Below are 17073 nucleotides of genomic sequence, written 5' to 3' on the forward strand. Positions count from 1 at the left end.
CTGTTTTACTATATGTAAAATTCATAGCTGAAAAGAGATACTCATACCAAAACATGCTAGAATATCCAGTCTTCTTGAAGAGCTCATTTAGAGAGTTTTTCTCAAGAATCTGCCTAAAATGAAGTCCTCAAGATTTATAATGCATCTGGTATTGTGGCTACTAATAAACAGTAAAATAAGGTTCTGTGAAGTCATTGATGCTATTTTTTTAAAATTAGTATTATTTTTATTTTTTAGTTTTTGAAGTGAACACATAGAATAGCTAGGAATGCACAAAGATTTTTTTTTCTTAAGCCAGCACCTGGAGGCTCTTTAAAAGAAATAAACAAAAACAACAACATAACATCACAAGTTCTAGTATTGAAATTGTGTCTAAGAGAAGACAGATGTCATCTTACTAATGTAGAGGGATCGGTTACATATGCAGTTCTTACAGAAAAAAGAAAATGATATTTCTCTTTATAAGATGTGTTTAAAATCACCTTCTAACTCTATTTGAAATCTTGCTTTCCTAGTTCTGTCTCTATGATGGAGGAAGATGGCTTAGAGTGGCCTGACCCCGTGTTATCAGAAGCAACTGCCTTCATCTCAAATGAAGCAGGATTACTACTTAATAGTTTGAGCGTGAGTGCAAAAAGATAACTCGTGCTTGAGTTGCATGGTGCCAGAAAGCCCTGAAGAAATACAGACCTGAGAAAACAATCAATGTCACTCAAGTCAAGATTTTCACTTACTGGTTAAAAGCCTCCTCTTTCTTTTCTGAACAAACTGAAGCTTATCTCATTCAGACTCGGTCTGACAAGATGAAGCGAAAGCATTTTCACAGAACGCAACATTGCAGTTGCATTTGAGAAAACCACATTGACATTACGCTGAAGAATGTCTCCTAACAGGACTCATTAGCCTCTTGTAATGGGTTTAATCCAATTCCCACTGAGCCAGCTGGAATTATACCACCCTTTGAGTAGCTTTGAGTAAAATCCTATGTCCATTACTTTGTAGCAGCTCAAAAGCCAACCTGTTTGTACTTTCATACACATGTGGACACAATTATGCCTTTCAACACAAACCCCAGTAACACACCATAAAGCAAACTACAAATCATTTTCCTGCCTCCTCTTTCTTGCTGAGTCAACACCATTTTCCTGAAATATGATGATGGCTTTGCTACTAAATGCATGCCTTAAATTGAAGAAATATGTCTTGTTCCCAACCAGTTTTGTTTTGCGTCTCTTCTGGAATGGCTCACCCACCCAAATGGTTGAAAGTGTTTTATGAAGGGGGTCTTCATTTGACAAATCTCTTTACTAAAGCACCCTTCCATCTGGAAATTATAAATGCAAGATAATGCCTTTCAGAAGGGTTCCTTCATCTCTCGCAGCCCCAAGGCAAACCCTTCATTGCCTCATCCTTTTCTCATCTTCCCCCCTCCAACCACAAGCCCTAACAGTCAGCTCCTTTGTGTGGCCCCCAAAGCAGGAAGGGCCAGAGCATCAGGGCTAGTGAAGGTAGTTTCATGTCGTGCCATGTGGAAGAGGTCTAAAAAGACTATCATAATGCAAGGAGAGCTCTCCAGATTTAAAATGGAATTTTATGAGGTGCTGTTGAATAGTCATGATGCCTGCAAGCTCTACCACCAGGTATGCCCAACCTGAAAAGCTGCTGACCAAGTTAATCCGAACTATGCACTATTTGTAGCCAGGTTGGGTTGATTACAGGTAGTTCACGCAAGCGTCCATAACAAAGTATCAACATCTCACCAGTCCAAGGTATCTTCAGGAAGAGCTCCGTTCTATTTTATTTGACTACACTGCCATCAAAATAAGGGGACAGAAAACGCAAACAATTAATCCCCACGAATTTCCATGCAAATCACAACTCTCTCTGTTAAAGTGCAGCTGGGAAGGAAATGACCACCTGGATAACACACTGCACTCTCCCAGCTTGTTAGTTTCTGGTCAACTAAAATATCCCAAGGAAGCAGGAAATACAAATTCTTCATCTGTAGCAGAATTCCTATTACTAGCCCAAATAGAAATAAAGCAACCTAACGCTCTGAGTAGCTTCATATGGCATTAGATTTCCAATAAATATTTCAAATGACGCTGGTATGTAAGAATTTTACTGTAAAGGCTTAACAGACTACAGAAAAGCTACATCTCCTATTTCCTTTCCCAGTCAGAAATGACAGTTCCCTTTCAATAGCCCTGATGCACAGAACCAATCTTCAAGTTGAGATCCTTTTTCTTTTAATTGAATCATGCTTTATCTAAGATCCACCCCCGTGGCATGGTTAACACCAGCTTATTTTCTCTAAGGTCTCTGATTCCCTTTACATTAAAAGAGGGCAATTTAAAGGGCCTTACCATGGGAGTCAAGGACACGGTAGGACAGTATAGCCTATTGCTACAGTATGCATACAATAGCATGACTATATATATAGCCCACTGGCACAATAGGCTAGTCTATAATTCCACACACTTTCAATCTTAAGTAAGGATCTAATTGAGTCAAGACTTGGAAGTGGAACTGCCAAAGAAAATCTGAAGTCTTATGGGTGATCTTCCCTCTATTATAAGCTCACGCATTCCTGACCAGTTGAAACTTTAACAGAGCCCATAATATTTCTGCAGAACTCCCATAATCCCTAGTTTTAGTAATATTTAGATGATTCCATCAAAATGAAACTGGAGAATTCTTCTTTTTTAATCATATCTGGAGAAGAAAAAAACTACTTAGAAAACACATATCTTAATCCTGAAAGGATGCAATTTCTCTATTTAAAATCAGAGGAAGTAAACTTATGTGTGAAACAACAGAGAACTAAGACATCTTTATATTATGTAGATACCAACTGAACCTGCTTTATTCAAGCAATTCCTGCTTCCTGTAATCACAGTTACAGGAAAAAGAAAAAAACGACTGTCCATCTGGTGCTTTGAGATCAGAGTTGGAGCTTTGGCACCCAACTACCCACAAAATTCTGAGGTTGATGGTCTGGTTTCCATGTATGGAGATTAACCACTGAGCTTTCTTTTGAAAGAAATGGCTGAGGGGTACTGCAAATGCAGTGCTGGCATGAGAGGACAAGAGGTATAGCAGTCCCCATTTTCTTTGTTCTGACTGTGAAATAGGTACTCAAAAGCAAACTTTGACAACCAACCAAGATTTTGGTTTGTTTCAAATGCTTCTCTAAAACTTTTGGACTTGAAACCTTATTACACATGTCAAAGTATATCATTGCCTTTGTTCTTTTCTTTATTCTACCACCCTTTTCCAGAAGGCAGCAGAATTCTTAGTCTTAGTTTGCCTAAATAACACCACCTCAAAGTACAAACATCAGAGGAAATATCTCCTCTCTTCCGTGTATAACAGAAGTACTCACAAGGTACTGGGAATACTAAAAACTCCAGCTTCTTCCTCCTGTGTCGTCAGTCACACCTACTTGACGCACATACTCCATTGTCCTGGAGCTTCTCAGAAAATCAACTATAAGTTCAGTTTACAAAACTGATCAAACACTAGCTAATCTGTAACCAGAAGAAAACTATGTAACAATTAGGAAGTCAACCTAGGGATCGGCAAGATCTAATATTTCTTTGTACTTGAGGAAAATCTAAACCATGATAAATCATATAAGAAGCTGGGCAAAAAGAAAAAAAAAAGAAAAAGATGTTGCAACTGTTGCAAGAAAGAATTACCAGTTACAGTCTGATTTGTTTTCACGTGCTTTTGTTCTACACAATGCTTACACACACCTAGTCTGTTTTGGTGAGAAAGAGATGTTCTTTGTGCTATTTCAAGTCACGATAATTATTCCCTTGCTAAACTGAAACAAGGAACTTTGAATCATTCCACACAGCCATCTTATAGCATAACTTTTTGCCAGCAGCAGAGGACTTAAAGAGAGAAAGGACAGCAAGACTGTCACACAAACCCACTACCTAAAAGCAAAACTTCACATGGCATACATGACATGTTATTCCTAATGCAACAGTAGCATTCCTCTCATCCCCTTTCCAGGCTGTCCCGAAGAAAGCCAATGAACTGATCTTCTGCCTGCTGATAAATCTTCTTCAATTCTTGCAGTATAGTTTCAGACTGCTAGGAACCATGCCCCCAAAATAGGGTTAACAGATATTGCCAAACCTGCCGCATTAAGTCCTTAATATTGCGAACTGTACTGAAAGTATAGTATAAAAATATTTCTGAAGTATTAGATGTACTTAAAGTTATCTCCAAGGAGCAAATTTTGCAAAAAGCAAAGGATTTTTTTAAACAGAGCTATTAGATACAGACTGAGCATCAGAGAAGAACATTCCCCTAGCAAGTACTCAAGCACTAAGAAGGTGATTGACCCAGATGTGTCTCACTCAGTGCATTATCAAGCAAACCTCGATGGAATTAAAAAAAAAAAAAAGTGTTAGACTTAGGGCATTAGATCTTATTACATGCAGTTGGCTGAGAAAATTATTATGGGAATTTTGCTTTTTAAGTACTAAAGCCTTGTAAAGAGGGGGAAAACCAGTCTTAACAAGACAGAAACTAGAAAGAACAACTCTAAATAGAAGAACTGCATGCAAATTACTAGGCATCTTTAGTATAGCTTAAAAACTGGTGGTGCAATCAGCTTAAGCACATACCCTAAAGCACAGATCTTTTCAGGCAACCAAACCGAGGACTCTTCACTATTGAAATCCTCTACTTTCAAGACTCTCTCTGCAGAAAAGCACACATCTCAAAGCATACCTAAAAGCTTTACATGAAAAGTGAACACTTGCAGAATCAGCTGCATGAGTATCTGGAAACTCTACTAAACAGGACACTGTTTTTGCATGGTATTTTGGAAACGAGGTATTAAACAAGGCATGCTTTCTTTTGCTCTTGATTGAAAATTGAAATCATAGTTATAAAACAGCAGAGTGGTAGAACCCTAGTTGTACACACCTATTTTGAAGAAGTTCACCTGCTCAAAGAGAGTTACCAACCTGCACTGCTGCAGTACGGTCCCGGACAGCGTTTTTCTTGAAAACTGGAAATGGGATTCAGAGTTCAGCGCTGCAGCCTAACACCATGAAAACAACCATGGGGGTTTCAACACAACTGAGGATGGATCAAAACACTTCTAACAAAAAATGAATTTGATAGTACTCAGACTTGAGCACGCTCCACCATGGAGCTGTACAGTTACCAACTAATGGTTTGAAAGGGGATGTAAAGAATTTCATGGATGTGACAGCGTGAAGGAGGAGCTAAGAGGCTTATGTGGTGCTTAGTACACTTTCCAGCTAAGATGTGTTTACCTGCAGGGGTCTGTCAGGTTCCCAGTACTCAGGACTACAGATGGCTTACAAAGAAGGTGCTGACCAGTCGGTAACCAAAGCAGCTGTCCCATCTTACCCAGAGAAGACAGAAGTGGTAATAGAGCAGCTCTGGAACTGCTGTACCTTACTGCCTGGTGTCCTTAAAAAGGATGACAGACATCACGTCTCTCTCAAGCAGTGCTAATATTAACAGCTTCTGGCAATAGAGAGGCAGGACATGGTTCAGTATCTCTCACAGGCAGCTAAAGAATCCTTTAATGCAACACAGGCAGCTCTGCTGCTCACATCCAGCATTTTGGAGGCAGCATGCTCAAGTTTTGGCAGGAAATATTCTTCCGCCCTTCCTCTGCTTCAGAGATGCATTTTCACCTCTTTTAGGTCTCAAATTAAGCATCCATTCATTATCTAATCTCAGAATTTGGCACATTGTTGTAATTAATCAAGGTCTCCTAAATAAAGCTCTGGCCCTGTAAGCAAGGGGTTATTTTTGATGTAAACTGACTATGCAAAACAAAATCAAGGAAGGTATTATTTCTTGGATTTATTTATCAGTGTCTCATCTGAGGAAAAAAAAGGGGGGGGACAACAAAACCCCCCAAAACAACAAACACTAGATTCTGAAACAGCCTAATCCGTATGTTAACTCTGTTTTGAGGCACTATTTTGCTAGAGTTTAAATCCAAAGATTGACAGCTCTTTCTCTGAAGCTTGTGATTTAAGGGATACAGGGAAATTGCTTAAGCTTCTTGGAACAAAAAGTTTCCATATTTTCTATGTGCCAAATACAAAGAAGATGCGTGTTAAAAAAGTAACCAACTGCTGTTTGTTCATTAAGAGAAATCATAGTTCATTGTCTCAAGTAAAGCAAAATCCTTGCTTAGTGCATAAAATCAACAAATACCTGTCATATTAACTGAGGAGTAAATAGATATGCTTACTCTGAGTTAGATGACTAAGTGGAGCTGAACCTCACTTACTACAACTCCACAGACTCTGTGGAACAAAGGTTTATAAAAATCAGTGTCTTTAAAAAGCACTGTGAACACTATGAGCTACTGCTCTTCTGTTTTTGAAAGCTTTGTGTCTTCTGCACACAACAGAAATGCAACAGGGCTGCATTTGGAAGAGAAAAGCCCTGTAAATGAAAGACTGAGTAAAAGTTCGAGTATTTAATGCTTCAGCAAGTACCTGAGAAACAGCAGCTACAGAAGTATTTGAGGAAAAACAAACACAAAACACACAGACATACAAGGCTCCCTTCATTCCAAGACAACATGGTAATGATGAGAGGCAAAATCTCCCATCCATCACGTGAAGCAAAGAGGCGGAAGAGCAAACTTTGAGCTTGAACTTCCCTGCTGGTGGGTATTTTCCTCTGAGTGGTCATTTGACCTCACATGATCCTTTGAGACTGAACCCAAGTTAAAACAAACACAGAAAAGGCCAAAAGAACAACAAAAAGTCATACTGACAGCATTAGGATGAGCATTTCCTTTTAAAAACCTGGCCACAGGTCCTAGTAAATACCTGCTCAATACTTTCAGTGACAGTGTCAAGGTGCCCTACAGAACACAAGCGTCCACCCTTGCAGCTCTGTCCCCTGGGCCTGCCTCTCTCCCCTTCCCCTTGGCCCCGGCCTCATCTCTGCTGGCAGCTGCAGTGTTGGGGATGCACTTCCTGGCCTCCCCTTGCCTCCTGCTGCCGCCCAGCAGCTAAAAGGATCGACTGCTGCTAAGATGCATTTGTTTTCTTGAGTTGTCACTGGCAGAGGTCTTGCAAAGTCAACCTGCAGTTGGGCCTTCAGGCCTTCAGAACATAGGTGTTGGCCTGGGGCTTTTACTGCTATGTAAACTGCACGGGGTCATGTCACGAGAAAGACAGTTCCTCCACCAATGATCTACAGACTTCCTCATGTGGCACCATAAGTCATTGTCCTTCACTCTGCTTAGAGCTTGCTTTATCTCACAGATGAGCTGGATTAGATCTTCTCGATCATTCTGAGGAACAATCTTTTGACTCTACAGAACAATACATCTCACTTTCATTTCCTCTGTGGAGTGCCCTGATGGGTCTTTCCCCATAATTCACATTAGTTTCCCTAGTTTAAAGGGACACTTTCCCAAAGTACTTCCATGTTGGAAGTGTCCCGATTGAAGTGACCACCTTTAGCATGGAGAAAAGGAGGCTCAGGGGAGACCTTATTGTGCTCTACAATGGCCTTAAAGGAGGCTATAGTGAGGTGGGGAGCGGTCTTTTCTCCTGTGCACCAAGTGATAAGACAAGAGGAAATGGCCTTAAGTGCACCAGAGGAGGTTTAGGCTGGGTATTAGGAACAATTTCTTCACTGAAAGGGTTGTGAAATATTGCAACAGGCTACCCAGGGAAGTACTTGAGTGACCATCCCCAGAGGTCTTCAAAAAATGTGTAGATGTAGAGCTTAGTGATATGGTTTAATGGACTTGGCAGTGCTAGGTAAAAGGTTGGACTACATGATCTTAGAGGTCTTTTCCAACCTAAATGATTCTATGATTTATTTCATTTTTTTTTAAAGGCCACTAATGCTTATTCTAGAGGAGTGAATGTCTACTGAAGCTTTGCACAGCAAAGGGATGAGAGCGAATAGTCACATGCTGCAGCAAGGGAACTTCCAACTCAATACAAGGGAAAAAAAAAATCACTACAAGAGCGAGACTGGGCACTCTCCACCCTTGGAGATGTCCAAAGCTCAGATGGACAAGTTTCTGAGAAACCTATTTCAACTTTAAAGTCAACATTGCTTTGAGCTACGTGGCCTCCAGGAATCCTGTCCAACCTCAATTTTTCTGTAATTCTGAAGGAATTCCCTGGCCAAAAGTCCCCAAGTCCACCTCACAATCCTGAAAAGAAAAGAGAAACTTCCAGAAGGGCTATAATGGCCTTAAAACAAGAATATTAATGCAAATTAAACTGTGTACTAACTCAGTATAATGACTTTAAAAATGAATTCAGAATAGGGTAAAATTTAGTTAGGTTGACACACCTGCTGTAGCACAGGCTAATAAAATCTGTCTACTGCTATATATTACATAGTATATCAAATTTCTGGAAAACAAAAATAAGAACAAAATAACAAAACTAAGAAATAGTATTTTCAAAGAACAAGGAAAGAAGAAACATCCCAGAGTCATAATGAAGTAGCATTGCTTTCTGACAAGACCCAGCCAATGATTTTTTTCCTCAGAGTTGTTCTCAATCTTTCGTGGGTTATAAAGGGCCCCATGTCACAGCAAACAACTCTGCAGGATGCAAAGCTCTCGCCCAGCAGTAGGTCCCTTCCCGCTGCAGTACTATGGCTCTGAAAAGACCACAGCAAACAAGCTTGGCACTGACTGGCCTTGCTTTCCTCCTTTCAGATAAAGCTTTCATGTGGTGCCATGTGGAAGAGGACTATGAAGACTCGTCTTTTTCCCACGTTTCCCCTACCTAAAAGCAAACCAGGAGAACCTCTCAGAGGGATCCTCCAGGGGATTCAGTCCCTCAGGAAGAGCCTGCTAGCACACGTGGACCCAGGGACATACAGAGGCAGTGCCGGGTCCAGACCCCTACTGTAACATCCAGACCAGGTCAGCAACTTCCTATGCTTGCAATGTGTCTACAAGACAGGAGGTGCTCTCATCCCCATTTGTGTGTTGAAAACCAGAATTGCTCACAGGTATTTGCAGTCTTTAAGCAGAACAGAGAATTGGGTCCTGCAACCACAGCCAACATCCATCCCCTCTTTTCAGTTTGTCCATCCTTCTTCCTATCTCCCTACCTTTTCTCCCTGTGATGGACTGACCAAGGAATTCCCCAAGATGACATTGTTCTCCTCAGAAATTAAGAAAGTTTCCAAGAATTGAGAATAGAAAGATCTGAGATCTCTCCTCTGCTTTCGTTCTCTCCCCTTTGCTGACTAGAAAAATAAAAATATCCCGCAGAGCACTCAAGGAGGAAGAGGAAAGAACAGCACCGCAGAAGGGGATATCACCTCTGCCCCTTTTGAAACTCCGAGCACAAAATTTTTTCAACAGTGTCACCGTGAACATGCTCAAGAAATGGTGACAGATGAGAAGAAAATTGAGCCTTGGCAGTTGCCAACAAAAACAGCCCTGCAAGTTTATTTCTCAATAATTAAATAGAAATTAAAACTCCCTATATTTAATCATAGAATATCCTGAGTTGGAAGGGACCCACAACGATCATCGAGTCCAACTCCTGATAATTTACACAAGTTGTCCTGGCACAGCTACATGCCTACCACCCCAGTTTGACACAAACCATCCCCTGGATCTGCAATTTAAAACAGAACTCCCCTCTTTCATATAATAGTCAGCAGTATTCTAAATCCACCTCTTCCCTCTCAGCACATGTAAGAATGCACATAATGACCAACGTTTACTCAGAATGATTAATCCCTCCACACTTTCAATCTGGCTAGCTTGCCTTTTCTCCAATTTTTCGTTCGTTTCTCATAAGCAGCATGCCTGCTGGTATTACCCGTAGTAACATGAAGTGCTGCTGAGAAGTGGAGCACTTTGCTACTCACTTGCTGATAATTAAGTTAGCAATACTAAGCAGTAGATCCACCCTTCACCTACCTGTTTCGTTTAAATTTGACATTTCAAAAGCAAAGATAGTGGAAGTTTAGACACCAGTCCATCGATCCGGAGCTCTCTCTCTGCTATTCCTCTGCAGTAGTCATGCATACCAAAATCAGCAAACAGAACTGGAAATGTGAATTCAAGCACCAGAATAAGGAAGCAATTTTTACTTGTTTCTATTTCACAAAACCCGCTTTCAGTTTTGCAATGGACTGTAGCTGCACTATTAACAGCAAATAATATCTCCACTGTTTCATTTATATCTTAACAGAAACAAGATTCCTATAGAAAGCTTTGACAGAAGGAATTTAAGAAATAATGCATTTGAGATTAACTCTCTTATACTAACAACAAGGGGATGCCAAATGACATCCTCTGAAAGAAACTGCTCTCACCTCCCCCTTCAAATAGGGATCAAGACAAATTACATGTCTGTCATTTACGCAAAATGCAGCAAACTGAAAATTAAACCCCATGTTCAGGAACAGCAGGATGGCTGCAACAGCAGATTTTCCTCATAAGCCTTAACAGTGCTTCTGATCGTCATAATCACTGTGTGACCGAATCCTGAAAAAAGTAAAGTGCCTTCCATGTGAAATACTGGCATAGATTTGGTGGATGCATCTGAGGTACTGAGAAATACATCCACAAATAAAAATACACACTGCAAATTTACACAAGCACGGAACACACACACACACCCATAACAATAAAATATATTTATATAGAAATGTATACAGAGAACAAAGGAGTACAACTTCTGCCTTTGTACTAAAAACATGTCATGTTTTCCTCAGTAGGATGTTGTCCGACTGAATTCCTCCCTGACCTGCAATCAAGTAACTAAGAAAAACTGAAAAAACTGGACACACCTGTGCATTTCTTCAGAAGAAGCCACAATTCAGCAATATCTTTGTAGAGCAAAGAGATCAGACTTAAGGTCATGTTGCTCCTCATCGATTTAGTGCAAAATAGTTCAGCAGACAGTGACCTAGTTATCTGCGAGCCCATCTTCAGCATGCAGCGAGAGCACAAAACTCCATCTTTCAGTCAAAGCCAAGCCACCTGGGACACGATACCTTTCTTCAAATTACACGCAGAGCAACTGTGCCTTTCAGCGGGACCTGAGGTCCCCCATGGGGTTAGCTGGTTCATGGTTACTTACCACTTTTTGTCTTCTTGCATCAAGCACTGGCATATGTTAAATTCAATCTACGACTTTAAACGTGAACAAATGTTCTAATATTATCAGTCAGAAAAAAATAATTCTAAGTGCAGCATGTCAGGAACCTCAGTTTAAGAGCCCTAGTTTTAAGCAAATGATAAGCTGCCCAGTAAATCCATCTTCATCTTTTTCTAACCATCCCCCAAGTCCTGCACACAAGGAAATGAACTGCCCAGGGGCAGATGTTATTTTCTAATGAGCCTTCGGTTAGAAGTTCCTCGGAAATGCACCAGGCATGTCATATTTCTGAGGAAGTTCTCACCCAAGCATCTTTAACAGAACTGAACTAGGGTGTTTTGCTTGGTGGCAAACCCATTAAGCGCCTGTTCCTTAGGAAGACACCTGCCAAAGCAACAGGAACTGTCAAAAGGAAACGTATTACAACTTATAAAGTCACATTACTTGAAGGTGTGCAAATTTTATCTGTAAGAAAATGGGAAATTAAAGCAACAGTTAATGAAAATAAACTAAACTATTCCATATGATCTTTCAGACACTAACGCTCAGCAGTCTTGCTTTGCTTGACCCTTTAAAGTAATTGCCCAGTGATGGACTACCTGTCAATGAATGCACTCGAGATTAGCTACCAGCAATCCAGACTCCCTACCATGAAGAGCCAACCAATAAATGAGAGTGACAGCAACAACCATGCGAAAACAAACAGATTGTTTTTCCTCACTTCGAGATGTTGTAAGAGCCCTTTCCTGACAAGAGGGGGGTCAAGGAAAAAAGACAGCAAGGATAAAAAGCTTGGATTGATGGTTACATCTGTTCATAAAATTGCATTTACAGATGGGGAAGAGCTTAGTTTCAGCTTCAGCACACCCAGCTATAAACACAAAACCAAACAAACTGCTAAGCCACCCACAGACCACACCAAGGGTTATTTGCTGGAGTGCCCCACATCTGTGTTCTCACCACTCATCCTGTTGGTAATCACAAACCAATTTGCTAAATTATAATAAATCTACCAGTAAGTGGGTCTATTCATTGCCTGGCATTAAAATATGGCCTGAAAAAATAATTTAGGCAGATTATTTTAAACTCTGCTATTTTGATTTCATTACAATCTGTAATATGTCAAACTACAAGAGATTCCTAAGAGATATCAAATGTTTTTAATCAAAGGTAGATTTAAAAGAAATAACCCTCCTTAGAAATACTTCTACTTAACTGTTCTGTACTTCAGGAGGTCGTTACTAGAATATTTGATTTTGAAGAGATCAAAATTAGTGACTGAGTCTTCTCACCACTCCCACAAGTGGTGTAAATACTCTTTCAGTTCCATCACATCTGTGAAAGCTGAGACAAAGCAAGTGACCCATGTTGGATCAAATGACAGCATTTGTTGCAACGTCAGAAACAGGATCTCCCTCTTGTCTCCAAGTCCCTACTCACTCTTTTCCAGGATTGTCAGTGGAGGTTTGTGCTTCTAGATTGGCATCTTGAACTCTAGTTCTCAGGCAGAGATCACAACTCAGAATTTTATTTCTAGCTCTTGCACCATAACTTGGCTCCAGGAAGAAAAGTCTTAGGGCAGCTAGAAATCCCACCATGTATTATATATTATATCAAGTATACACACTGATACTCATTTCTTATTTAGCAGCACAAAGCCAGTCTCAGACATTTGCTACTGAGAGTCCTGAGCAGTATGCTTGGCTGACTAGATATTACTGCTAATAGCAGCAGGGGTTTGGTCTCACCTGCAACACAGCATGATGAAAACCTAACTCTTGTTATCGGAAGTCTTACACAATGATAAAACAGTCATAGGTGTGCTTTCCAAACATGCAAAGAGAGGAAGAGGAAGCTTTACAGTCTCCATTCAAAGATTAAAACCAAGTGAAAGAGGAGCTACACCCTTTCCAAAAACGTATCACCCCCATACACACCCATTCAATAAGATACAGGAACCTGATATTTTGGCAAGCTGGCTACTCCCTTAAGAAAAAATAAAATAAAACCAACAAACGTGAATGGAGAAGAGGAGAAAGAACCACTACAGTGCACTGACTGTGTTTGTTCTCACCGTCGAGACAGAAAGGAAGCGTAAACCTTTGTGTTCACCAGCATTGCAGTATGAGCCAGCAGCATGCCCAGGCAGCCAAGAGGACAAACTGTATCTTGGGGTGTATTAAACACGGCACAGTCACCCGGACAAGAGAGGGCATTTTCCCACTGTAAGTAGCATTAGTGAGGCCCTGGCTTTAACACTGTGTGCAGTTCTGGGCTCCACAATATAAAAAGGATGCTATGGTCTTTGAACATGTCCAGAGGAGAAAAACGAGGCTGGTAAAACGGCTGGAAGGCACGTCCTGTGAGGAGAGGCTGAGGACACTGGGTTTGTCAAGATTAGAGAAGAGCAGGTTGAGGGCTGACCTTGTTGCTCTCTGCACCTTCCTGAGAAGGGGAAGTGGGGAGGTTTTTTCCCTGGTATCTAGCGACAGGATGCATGTCAATGGCTCAGAGCTGCATCATGGAAGGTTCAGACTGGACGTTAGGAAAGTATTCTTTACTGAGAGCATTGCTAAACACTGGGACAGGCTTCCTAGAGAGGTGGTTGATGCCCTGGGCCTGCCTGCCTTTAAGAGGCATTAGGATAATGCTCTGGATGATATGTTTTAACTTTGGCTCAGCCCCAAAGTAGTCTGACAGTTGGACTTGAGGATCTTTGTAGGTTCCTTCCAACCAGAAATACTCTATTCCACAGTCCCTTCATGATGTGCACAATAACATGGACAACAACCTCTGAACAGGCTGCTGTCATAAGATTTCAGAGCAGAGGAAACAGCGGAGTGAATCGTTCATGAGAAAATGAAGTACTAGTTCAAAAATAATCTAATTTCTGGGACTAGTGCAACAGATGCATGTAATATCCATCCTCAGTGCTCCCACTTGGCTTTCTCCTAGTTGTCAAACTTCCTAAATCCACAGTTACATGTGCTTTTACTGGACAACTCAAGATCTAGTAATGACTGTGGCTAAGAGAACCAAAATACTATGTTGTTTCAGTCCTACTATCCTTCACAATTAACCAACTAGACATATCTTCACCTCTCACCTTCAGGACTCAGAGTGTCCTTAGGTTGAAGGACATACATGAAGAAATGGGGTGGAGAGCTCTGCCAGTGTACAAGGGACTCTGATACTGCTCCCAGTTCGCTGGAGGGGGCAGGAACCCAGGCATATCATCTCTAAGGAAAGTGGCCACAGGCACCTGGCTAAACGCTATTTCAGATAAAGGTGATTTTTCCTAGCAAAGAAAACTCAGAATTTCACTGGGCTAGAGATGCTCTATATTCCCATAAAACAGAGTATGAAACATGCACCTGGGAAAACAGGGCTCCAGCCAGGAACTGGATGCATTTTTATTTCAGCACTCTATTTTGGACTATGTGTGTGGGGAAACATTTGTTTCGTGCTTATACCACCTTGTCTCCTTGCTGCGTGCTTCAAGAGAACAGCAGTGACAAAAAAGAACAAATGTGTTGAAGCACAAAACCCCTTTCTGGTCTTTATTGTTGAGTTTGAAACACAATTGGAGAGGAAAACCTCAACATGTGGGCATGCACATTAGCAACAAGACTTAAGGGAAAATTTAAGCTGTATTCAAACACAGAGGAACAACAGCCTCATAAGAAAAATCTACGTCAGGACATGAGTATATTTATAAATGCAAGAAAATACATTAAAACTCCTGTTATGCTCAAGTCAATCTCATCTTGGTCTGTGACTGATATACTGCAGCCTACAGAGAAGAAGAAAATATAATGAGAGAAGCTTTTAAAGGATGAATGCAAAATCACGAAGGGTAAGAGGCTGTGTCATTTCAGTTTTGTGCAACCCAGAGAGGGAAGCTATGACTGCACCTTAAATATTTAAGTTTGATAAGTGAATAGTAAAAGTATAGCTACTAATGTATTTTTTCCTTTGGGGCGTGGCACCTAGCAAAAAGCACATCAATGAGATGAACTGCCACTTCATGTGATTCAGCATGACAAGCCATCCTTATAGGATCATATTTAGCATAATGTAAATGTGCACTCTCCCTAAAAAAAGCTAGCAGAATACACCTCACACCTGTAACCACAGACTTTATAATTGGGTGGAGCTGTGAAGACATTAAACATTTTGATGCATCACCAGTGAGCACCTACGTTAACATACTAGACTATTTAAAAGCCCTACTCATTTTCTCCTTTTAATACTTCACGATGGTTTTTCAAAGAACAAATGCAAAAAAGGTTTCGTTCTTTTTAAAGTCACCAAGCATTCAAAATTGCCAATTCTCTCTAGTTTGCATCAAAAGATTCAATTTTCATTAAAAATGAGTTTATATACACACACACTTGTATGAATCCATCATACAAATATTTCTTTACTAACCCGATACCAGCAGCAGCTTGCTAGATTTCTATGTAACAACAAAACTAACCAATTTTGAAACAACTTTAACAGTTTTCGATTTGGATACTAAGTCATCAAAAAGGTCTCTGTAGCACACGAACATCTAAATTTAAGCAAGCATGAGGAATCAAAATTTGTGATGAGAGAAAAGCAATAAAAACCACCATCCATGAAGAAAGACACTCTTCCTATGAAAATAAGTACGCTGGTAATACCAATAGTTGCTGGAACACTTAAAAGGTGAAGGATACTGTTCAATTAATAGGATGAACCCTGCAATATCTTTTTGAAAGATATGTCCAGGAAGAAATGAGAAAAAAAACACTGAGAAATTACACCTCAAAAGTACACTTTGCACTATAAGACAATAATAAGCTTCAAAGCTTTGAAGATCACATACCTTACATCAGGTATCCAGAAGGTAAAACAAAAAGAAGACTACTGCAATTTCTAAGGAAATACAGCATACCATCAGGGATCACAGTTCTCCAACCCCATGACTACACTTAAGACTTTCCAAAACAAACACACACACACAACAGAAGCCTGGCCACTGAATGCTCTTATCATGCATCTGTTTTCATTCCCGATTTCAAAATGAAATCTTTTTGGTGTTCTGTGAACTGAATTTTAATCAGTTTACTTTCCTATGTGTCCTTTCTAAACAAGCTCCTGCAAGTCTATAATCATAGGTCTCCCCTTCACTGTGCTGAAGGATTTACCATGGTTTCCATTTCAAAGAGACAAAAATTGGACTTTTTCTTTGGATCAAACTTAACCATGCAGGAGTTATCCTGTGGTCTTTGGTGGCAGTTCTGTCTGTGCACAGCTGCAAAAGCCAGCAAAATAAATGGATTTGACCCCTTTAACTTCACAAACAGCAGCAGTACTCATACAAAAGTGTCTGCAGTCTGACATGACTGGTCAAATGGCATGGAGATGAGGAAAAGAGGACACCTGGCTCTATGCTGATGTTGTCAAACACAGTATTCAAAATTGAGTAGACCAGAGGTTGCAGTCTGATAAAAATTGAAAACTGTAATTAAAAGTGGATGCAAATCACCACTATCACAGAATCGTCTAGGTTGGAAGAGACCTCCAAGATCACCGAGTCCAACCTCTGACCTAACACTAACAAGTCCTCCACTAAACCATATCACTAAGCTCAACATCTAAACGTCTTTTAAAGACCTCCAGGGATGGTGACTCAACCACTTCCCTGGACAGCCCCTTCCAATGCCTAACAACCCTTTCGGTAAAGAAGTTCTTCCTAATATCCAACCTAAACCTCCCCTGGCGCAACTTTAGCCCATTGCCCCTCGTCCTGTCACCAGGCACGTGGGAGAATAAACATTATCTAACGTTAGATAGAAACATAAACATATCTAACATTAGATAGAAGCTAGGACCAAAATTCTGAAAAATCCTGAGGATGTAACCCATTATATATAGCAGCAGTAGGATTAAAGGAGCAAATGGAAGAGATAAGAAAAAA

The 17073-nt window shown here is 40.4% G+C and overlaps 1 protein-coding gene across 24 annotated transcripts in view; it reads right to left on the minus strand.

Moving 5' to 3' along the window:
* The window catches only part of MCF2L (MCF.2 cell line derived transforming sequence like), a 162106-nt gene that overhangs the window by 72118 nt on the left and 72915 nt on the right, over positions 1-17073 (minus strand). Inside the window, exon 1 of one of the 24 annotated variants that reach the window (XM_040559714.1) lies at positions 9941-10055. The exons of the other annotated variants lie outside the window; for them this stretch is intronic. Within the exon in view, the coding sequence (XP_040415648.1) occupies positions 9941-9962 (22 nt within the window). The 5' untranslated portion in view covers positions 9963-10055. Of the gene's footprint in view, positions 1-9940; positions 10056-17073 lie in introns of those variants that run through there. 24 annotated transcript variants of the gene reach the window in all.

Source organism: Cygnus olor, chromosome 1 (genome assembly GCF_009769625.2).
Source record: "Cygnus olor isolate bCygOlo1 chromosome 1, bCygOlo1.pri.v2, whole genome shotgun sequence".
NCBI classification, from domain to species: domain Eukaryota; kingdom Metazoa; phylum Chordata; class Aves; order Anseriformes; family Anatidae; genus Cygnus; species Cygnus olor.